We start from the raw sequence: 9,859 nt of genomic DNA on the forward strand, positions 1-9,859 counted from the left end.
TTTAGAAATTTATCGTACAACTAAAAATTAATACCAATTTTCAGTTGTTTATTTAAATAATTATTGTTTAAACAATTTTATAATATTTAAACAAACTTACTAGTATTACCTGGTGCAACATGCAAAAATTTTGGTCGTGAATATTAATATAGTAAATAAATGAACATAATAAATTAATCATTTTTTAAAGTAACTTTTTATCTGCAAGCAAAAGTCCAATAATTAATAATAAAAGGTAGTTGAAAATATGATAATTGAATTTTTTAAGTAGCGAGACATCGATTTAAAAAAAAAATCATCGAAATTGGTCCATTAGAAGCTGAGATAAGTGGAATTTTTCCGAGCGGCGCAGTTTTGAACTCGAAAATTCAGATCGGAGTAGATGTGTGTTTGCTCCCCCTACCACTGATTTCACGCGGTCTGGAATATCTTTGAGTGACATTTTAAATGGGACGTCCTTGATTGCAAATTTTGAAAATTTATATCTGGAAAGTACTCAGGATGACACACCTATTAGTTCAAAAAATAGCCCTTATACCCTTATAGTTTTGCTGTAAATAAGGGCTATAAATCCGAAAATAATGGACGGATCATCAGGTTTTTTTTTAAAGTACTTGTCTTTCCGAGTACTTTCAAACCATATTTTAAAATAAAAAAAAATAAAAAAAATATTAAATTATTGCAATTTTTTATAAGCGTGAAAATTGCGAAAATGTTTAAACAATCACCACGGCTCACCTAAGCGTCCGAATTGAATTTTTCATAAACCATTTTAAAGCTTGAGAATTCCTCTTTTTGCGGTGAAATTTTCAAGTATTCAAAGGCTTTAGATTTTTAGAAATTTGATTTTGAAAATTTTTTAATTTTAAAAAAAAAATTAAACAATTAATTATTATGTAAAAATTATCTAACCGAATTGGATGAAATTTGGTGTGATGATTCTATGCACTAAGAAGTTTAATTGGGAAAAGTATGAAGATCCTAGGTATTATTCAAGTGTCTGAAAAAAATTGACAAATAAACTAGCATTTTTTGCAATTTTTTAAATGATTTTTCCGATTTTTGCAATAACAATAATTATTTTTTCGAATTGCAACTAACTCTATCTTGTTCAAAATTTAATTACAAAACTTTTTTTCCTCTTCCATTTTTGTCTAAAATGAATAGTTGCTAAGTTGTCGACGAGAAATCCAAGAAAAAAATGAATTTTTTTGCTATTTTTTTGCAAAATAAGCCCACTTTTTTTTTATTTGCATAGAAAAATTATGATTTCTAATGTTGTTTAGAAGCCGTTAAAGCAAAAATCTCCGGTCATATGCGTTTTACCCAAGTATACCCTTTATAAAACAGATACCGCCTGGACTAATGAAGAATTAGAAGGATTTTGCTTTTGAGTTGTATTAAAACCAGTATAACGTGTAGTAACAATTTTTAACAGCAACAAGTTTTATAACACTCCCTTTGTGAATGTTATTTATTGTTAGCTTGAAGATTTATTTGGACTTTTGTTGTGGTTTCAATCACGTCACAAACTGTAAAAAATCAAAGTGAAATTTCAACTTTATCCTTATAAAAAAGTGCTATCAAAACGTGAATTGTAGAAAGTGTAACAAAAATTACATACTTTATTTAGGTGGTGGGTACAAAATGATAGAATATCAGTGCATAGAATGCAAAGTAATTGTTTCTTCTAGAGCTTTGAGTATTTGTGAGTATTTGTGATTTTTTCCACTAATTGTAAGTAGATATTTATTGTCCATTAAAATGTAAAATAAGAGCAAATTTTTTATAAATATTATACAGGGTGTCCCTGAAAAGGATGGACAACGCTTGACCACAGGTTCCTTGGATGAAAATATAAAATAGAAAAAAAATAGAATAAAATATAGAATAGGTAACCTATTTTTTTCAAATAATTTGAAAAATATTTTTCTTAGAAACTTCAAATTAGGTACACTTATTTTTTTATACAAGGGCAAGGTAAATATAGAATTTGGAGAGAATACATATACAGGATGTTCTATTTCTAGTGCCTGTGCGCCACTGGCTATCCCGTAACTTTTTTGTGTGTATGCCAATGACGATGATTTAGAAGATTTTTTGCCTCTTACAAAATTTCGATATCGTTTATGGATTTCGAGTAAAATTCGCATTTTTTACACATTAAATATAGGCAAAAATTCCGATTTATAAAAAATAATTTATAACTGCAGCCTCAAAGCGGGGAATAATAATGAAAAAACGTCACATTAAAAAAATAACTACACATTTTTGGTATTAGTATTATCAATCAATAAAATAAAACTCAACACTAATATTTTAAATAAACAATATCAACTAATAATGTAAGAAAGTCAACATTAACATTTTAAATAAACTGATATTTGTAATCACATTAAAATAATATTACAGTCAATGCACAAAGTTACTTTCTAGTTCTTAAACGCAAATATTAGTTCTTCGAAAATTAGAAATTATCCAATAATTGGGCATTACCTCTCATAACATTAATTTCATGTTGTCTTCTTTCCCACATTCGTTTTCTGTATTTACTGAAAAGTTATTTTAAACTCTGGTCCTCAACGCTCCCCAAATGAAATAATTACATGGGTTTAGGTCCGGGGATCGATAAATTGCAATAAAAAACAAAGTAAGCTAAAATTAAATCACAGCTAGGTTGACACAGAAATTTTTAATTATTGTTATGAATTTGTTTCTCTGTTATATGGCACCTCGTACTAGAATGTTCTATTTATCTTAAACTGATTTTATATTATTTAATGTGTAAAATATGCGAATTTTACTCGAAATCCATAAACGATATCGAAATTTTGTAAGGGCAAAAAATCCTCTATAATAGTCATTTTTAAAAAGTATTGCAAATATTACTAGAATATTTTTATTTTCAATTATCTATTCTGAATGTTATCGAACCACTTCCAAACCGTAAAATGTTTAAATCTGTTGGTTTACACGATTATAAGTCCCTACTTATGTATTTACCAATGACGTCGGTAGTGAAGCACCCTATCACTTCTAGTATGTCAACATCGCTCTTTTGTCTCGCTAGCTCTTTCAACGCCTCCTCTAACCCTTCGTGGCAGTCCAATATCGTTTGGAACATCGCCTTCATCTTTGCAGACGTGAACACCGATGTTAACTTAACCTGAAATCAGTAGGTACACCGTTGAGTTAAGTGTGATGGTTCCATTTTATTAAATTTCCAGTCATAAAAAAAAATAGAAAAAACATCTGGATATATTTTTATCTTCTAACACTCTAACCGTTATGTCCCGTTTATACCTGGATAAAAACGGGCCAAAAGTTACGACGAATTAAAAATATTTTCGAAAAGTATATTTCCCTTTAATTAAGTACCTACCTACTCGTTTTGGGAATTTGCATGATTTAATTTTTTTTGCTTTAATAGATTCCTCAAAATTTCCCGAATATGCAAACAAATTGTTTATTACAAATGTACCTAAACGATTTTGAAATAGTTAAGTTGAAAGACGAACAATTTCGTAATTTAGAAGTTCAAAAATTGATAGAAATATTATACAAGGAATTTGAAGTGGTATTTTCGGAAACATACAAATTATTTTGACCAGATATAATAATTCCTGCAACAAGTGTATCCGTAGAAAGAAACTTTTTGTGTCCTAAACACATTAACAGACTTAGAAATACGATCACACAAGAGCGCTTAATCAACTTATCAGTTGAAAAGAACTATTGCAAAGTCTTAGTACCGATCCTCAATTTTATGAAGACGTTATAATTAAATTTGCTAATTTAAAAGACGGACCTGTTTTATAAAAACATTATATATTTTCAAAATACATATTTTGTTAAAAGTGGAGGCAAACGAAAAACTGGCGGCGTTGTTTTATACAGTGTGTTCACGTGGGGTTGTAAATGACAAAAATTTTTCAAGTCACCCATTCACAACGTCGCGAGCTGCAATTTAAAAATAATTCAGAAAAAACCTGTCCAAATAACAATCCTGCAACACCTCGTATATGAATCAAATTCTCTTCTTTGTTTTCGTTATTCACATAACTATAACATAATACTGTTATTTATAGACCAAATGTTTTCTTTTCTAATTATCAATTTGATTTTGCAATAAAAAAAACTAGTGAAACAGATGATTAATAGTATATTTCAATTTCAAAACAATTGATTAACATTTTTCTTCTTGGGTCACTTGATAAGTAATACCAAAAATCTGTTTAAAGTTTATTTATTTTTTTAACACCCTTGTGGAAACGTAAAGAGAAATATGTGTTTTTAAAGCAATGAAAAGTTGAGTTCAGACTCACCCTAACGTTCCTCCACTCCTTACCAGGCTGAGAAAAGATATTGACGCTTATGGGGTCGCTTTCGCTCTGGTACACTCCTCTATCGGTGAAATTTTGAAAATCCTTTATCAGGATATCCCTGATGAGATCTGGATCGAGTACCACCAGTTTTGGTTCGACGCCGAAGTACACCCCTATATAAAACAGTTTTAAATATCTTGTAAAAAAATATATGTCTCTTCCTGGTTCAAACTTTACATTTTTTAAATATTTTGTATCTTATATCTCACCTACACTTGAACAGCGCATATCTAGGATTCTAGAGACCTTAGACCCTCGTCTCATAAAAACTGTTGGTTTATAATAAGTGACTTAAAACTTATCTTTCTAATTTGCCGAGAAATTTGTACAGGTATTTTGTCGATTTTTTGAAATCAAACTCAATAGAAAGTTTATTATGCAAAACCGAAGAAACTGTAGGGTCGTCGTTTGGATTGTGTACCTCGGGCACAACTTACCCCCTACGGTATGCCCCATGCTCTTGAACTTGTCATAAAAGCTTCTGGTAACAGCTCCTATGGAGATGCCTTTCGGGAATAGGGAGGTGCTGTTTCCAAAGGGGAATTTTGGTTCCAGATAGGGCACATTTCTTCGTTTCCAATACCCGTAACAGTACCGGACGTAAGCTGAAGCAACCAGCACTAAGGTAAACAGAGAAACCAGCAGCGTGAGGCAAAAATCTTGGACTGGAGCAGACATTCTTCCTGAAAAAATAATTGTGTGGCACGAAAACATACAGTGAAATAATTCAATCGATCTAGTTTTTAGTCATGTTTTAGAAAAATATGTACTACATCTCAATTTGTTTTCGGTTTGATTTGATTTGATATATTTAAGGTCCCTAAATATTTTTGTTATAAATTAGCAGGATGCGACATCTATTTACTACGAACTTGACTAATGTTACTTTATAATAGAGGAATATTTCAATCGACGATAGAGGATGAGGACTGCTTGTAGTTTAATTCAATTTCTTATGAGGAGATGGCGCGACATGTAAAACCGTAAGTGATATGAGCATTGTTTTATTGTCATAGCTTGCACAACTAAATTCTAATTTTAATGTGTAGTACCTATTCGTTCTTTGTGTTACTGTCAATGCAATTATGAAGGGGTATTCCAAAAGTACCTTCACATATATTCTTGGATAATAAAGTTGTCTGACTATTTTAATAAGTAAGAAGAGGTAATTTAACAAATATGTTTGTTTTAAAATTGAATATAAATATAATTTTATTTTAAACTTTAATCGCGAATGAGATCGAACATGACCTTATTAGTATTACAAAATATTGCATGGAATGGACTGTTACTAGAATACGAAAGTTCTAAATTTTAAGTCTTGTAATTGTAGAGAATAAGATTTAATTAAGTAATTAAATTTGATGTTTGTCGAGTCGATTAAGCAAATAATAAAGAGGTTACTTACGTTTAATACAGTAAGATGCACGCAATATATAATCATACCAAATAGGTTGTTTGGTCAAATAACAAATGGTCAAGGATAACACGTATTCAGTAGATACGATAAAAGTTACTGCAATATCATTCGATTTATAATTTTAAAACACGATAAAAAATATTGTAACAGCAAGACAATGCACTTCCATTTGTAAGATCATAGGAGTTACATTATCTAGTGTTTCAAAGACAGTTTATTTTTTTTTGTTAAACGTAGGATGTGCAAAACTGAGAGCTCTTATTCCTACATACATTCATAATATTCATTTTCTGAGAGAAAGTGTGTTGAGAATGATTTTTTTGTTATATTTCCTATTTCAATTCATATCAAAAAAATAATAAGAAAGTAACAATCGAAGGTCTCCAAAAATACGCATCTAAGATTAACCATGACATGACACTTTATATTATTTTATTAAAACAATAATTCAGGGTTCATTGGGAAATAAGTTACTGTGCATGTTGCGTAAATAATAAGTGGTAGTAACACTATGAATGACTAGGCTAGGCTGATAGTAAGAGACTTCTATTTTTTATTTTTGACTCAGTTCTTTGATTAAAATTTATCTGTGATTTATCACTACCATAGTCGAGTATAAAAAGTACCACCGTCTATATGGAGAAAAGGAGAAATAGTCGATTAAAAAACACGAATAGGAAGATACTGTATTAACTTACTAGCGATAACAGTAATTACTGATTATACTTGTCGTTTCTAGTGTCCTATCTTGTCCCTTTAGGAAAAGATCTTGGCTAAGTCAAATAATAACAAAGTGTACGCAGGTTGTGGTATTCCATTTCGCCTACAAAGTTAAAATTGCTCATAAATGAAAAAGTACCTACCTACCTGTTGGATATTTGAATGTAGATTTGTGGAGATAACCTAGTTTTATCCAAAGTCGCAGCATATATAGGGTGGCCAAATGAAAACGAAACAGAGCCATTACAAAAACGCTCAGACCCGTCGATTTTAGATTAAAGGGGGACTAAAGGAGGGATTTGCTGGTATTTTTGACTTCGCCACTTTCACCCCCAAGCAAGGGTAAGCATCACCCCAAAATATTTAAATGACATTGGGGGTTGAGTAATATTTCTTTTGAAAGCTCTTACTATTCTCTTTACAACAGACTTTAAATTTTATATACATGTAATTTCAATGACCAACACATTTAAGAAATTATACATTTGGAATAATTTTACTTTAAAGTTTAATTGTAACGTTAGATAGGCCAATATAAAATAATATTTATTAAATAAAAACGAATATAAATTTGTATTAAAAATGTATTCTTTTAATTCGCCTAACAAATATTTAAAAATCGTAAATGGTTATATTAAATCTAATTTGTTAATTACAGACAAACTTGTAGTTAAACTATTTATTTTTTTAATTAAATGAATGCATTCAAAACAACTGAATGCTTTGTTTTTTTCAGTGTAATCCAATCGTTTTGGGTGTTCTTGGATGCGTTGAGCAGGACCGTAATAAGAATTTTTTACTTGTGTAGGAAACCATATTGAAATAAGTAATAATCGTGATGAATATATATTTTAAAATAATTTCTAAAATAATCAATTTGAAGAATGAATTTATTTCTAGTCACCCTAAGCATTTTATTCGACATTTGTTAGTGGCAACTTTTTTAGTGTTTTAAATTTAAAAAATTTACCCCCACTTAAAGGTTAACAGTTATTCTGAATAAATAGTACGGAGAATTAATAATTAAAATATGTTTTCCTGGAGCACATTTTGATGTCGATAAAATATTCGAAGACGAAGATGTAAGTGTACAAATTGCGTTAAAATAAATTAAAGCAAAAAAAATTTAAAAGGAGAACAATAATAACAATAAATATAAATAAGTACGGAGTTATAGTAGTACATAAGAAAAAAGTAAATTTAAAAAAAAATAAACATAAAATGAAAATATACGGATCATAGTAGTAACTATAATCACCTTTTTCTATTACTGTTAAGATGGATGTATTTATTAATCATTGTCAGACAAGAAAGAAAAAATATAAATTATCGGGCATGTGGTATCTTGTAAAGTTTAGCTCTTAGTGTTCTATTTCTATACTATTTTAATTAAGAATCCGTGTTTTCCTTATTTCTTTATGCGGGCATAATAAAAAATTCAGTTAAACAAATGAATTCATAAGCAGAACATGACAAAGACCGGCTATTTGGCTCTGAACCAGTGCCATTTCAAATCACACACACAAATTGCGCTGTTTATGTAATTACAATTTGTTACTGTTTGCCATAAAAGATTTTCCTTACTAGTGAAATATACCGATTGAGTTTACAAGAGGACAAATGGACCAAAAAGTGAAAGATACGCAAAAAAGGCATTCTTGATGATTTAATATAACATTTAAATAGCTAACAAAATATTGAAAAAACAAGTTTACTTTGCCTTAATATGTAAAAAAAATAAAATGAAAGATAAAAATTTATTTATTTAATAATAGTAAAATAATTCCGAAGTTGAAATTTTAATTCATATTTCGTTTAACAATCATTTTTGTGACATTTTTGTAAATTAAAAAAATTTAAGTATAAAAGATGCATTTTTTCCGGGGTTCAGGGCTATTCTACGAATTCGTAAATATGCCCGTTGTTATTTTTTAGTCGAGCTACCCCAGTTTAACAAAAAAAAGTTTCTACGACGAATAGAAACCGACATATTGCAAAATTTACAGCGCGCATCAATTTGAAATTTGGATTTCACTTTTCTCGCGTGCGCGACTCGCTTGGGCGAGCTTCCCCCACCACCACGCTGCCGGCCTCCGAACAGTTTACTTAGCGGGTACCTTTTCTTTAAAGGGCTCGTGAGTCGTTAATTTTCCACATTTTTCAATGCAATTCACGGGAAATCGTAGTTTACGTCGTAAACTTTATTTTGCGAAAAATTCAAGTCTTAATATTTATAAACAATTGCGCTACGATTTAAAAAAAATTCTTATCTTGGCTCCTGTTGGTCGTAGAGGGCACTTTTTTTAAAAAAAACTGTATTTTATTGCCAGCTATCCATTGCATCTAACTTTCGGTGAGGTAGCATAAATAGCAACAATTTTATTCAAATTGTTATAAATTTTATGTTATACTAGCGAACCCGACAAACGTTGTCCTGTTCAAACGTTAAATTAATTAAAAAAAAACATCTATCGAATCGAATTGTGAATCTAAACCATTATCGATCTACTTGAACACACACAACAAATTTCATCAAAATCGGTTCAGTCGTTTAGGAGGAGTTCAGTGACATACACACGCACAGAGGAATTATAAAGGGTCGGAAAGTCCCCATGGTTCATCGGCGGTTACGTGAGAGCGATAAAGTAAGTCATAGAAATCCGTGCGATAGAGAAAGATGGCTATAATGAAGGCGTCTAATAGTCACCGCCCATTTCCTTTCTACCTTTCTTTGAGAGTATAATATAATTTTAATTGTTCAATTATAATTGAAAAATTAGCTAAATAATAATAAATAATAATAATTAAAAATTCATTAGAGATATTAAACTAATCTTTCCTGCGTTTTTTTATTGCCTCGAACATCTACAAATCCTCATTTATTTTTAACATTTTTCTGTACTTGGGCGATAATTTAATAATAATAATATCTAATAATAATAATAATAATAATAATAACATTTATTATCTTAAATTTCAGTACAATCGCATAACATTTATTTGTGTTATTGTGTTATATACCTATTAATTATTAGCTTCAGTAATTAAAAAGAATCGATTTAATGTATAAATATGTGTGTAAAATAAACCTAAAAACAAGAGCATATAAATTAACGAGATATTGGTACAAAGGTTATAATAAACTACTATTTCCAACAACTTTTTTAAGAATCAAATCGTCACCTTTTCACAATGTAAATACCAAACACACACCTAAGTTGAACATCCTAATTGGCAACAGTGTATCGTCGTCGTCACAGCCTCAGCGGTGCGGTGTTTAAAATTTCTCCTAACTTGAAAAGCTTATAAAATTGTTTCGATTTTAATTTTCATG

The 9,859-nt window shown here is 29.8% G+C and overlaps 1 protein-coding gene across 2 annotated transcripts in view; it reads right to left on the reverse strand.

Moving 5' to 3' along the window:
- The window catches only part of LOC108909781 (probable cytochrome P450 6a13), a 12,458-nt gene extending 6,541 nt beyond the window's left edge, over window positions 1-5,917 (reverse strand). Inside the window, exons 1-4 of one of the 2 annotated variants that reach the window (XM_018714205.1) lie at window positions 5,794-5,917; window positions 4,823-5,068; window positions 4,326-4,498; window positions 3,004-3,166 (exon numbers count right to left, since the gene is read on the reverse strand). In XM_018714205.1, the coding sequence (XP_018569721.1) occupies window positions 3,004-3,166; window positions 4,326-4,498; window positions 4,823-5,063 (577 nt within the window). In that variant the 5' untranslated portion in view covers window positions 5,064-5,068; window positions 5,794-5,917. The remainder of the gene's footprint in view (window positions 1-3,003; window positions 3,167-4,325; window positions 4,499-4,822; window positions 5,069-5,793) is intronic. The other variant, XM_018714204.1, reaches the window with a different exon arrangement.
- Between the last annotated feature and the right edge of the window lie 3,942 nt (window positions 5,918-9,859).

This window comes from Anoplophora glabripennis, unplaced genomic scaffold, assembly GCF_000390285.2.
Source record: "Anoplophora glabripennis isolate ALB-LARVAE unplaced genomic scaffold, Agla_2.0 scaffold392, whole genome shotgun sequence".
Lineage (NCBI taxonomy): Eukaryota > Metazoa > Arthropoda > Insecta > Coleoptera > Cerambycidae > Anoplophora > Anoplophora glabripennis.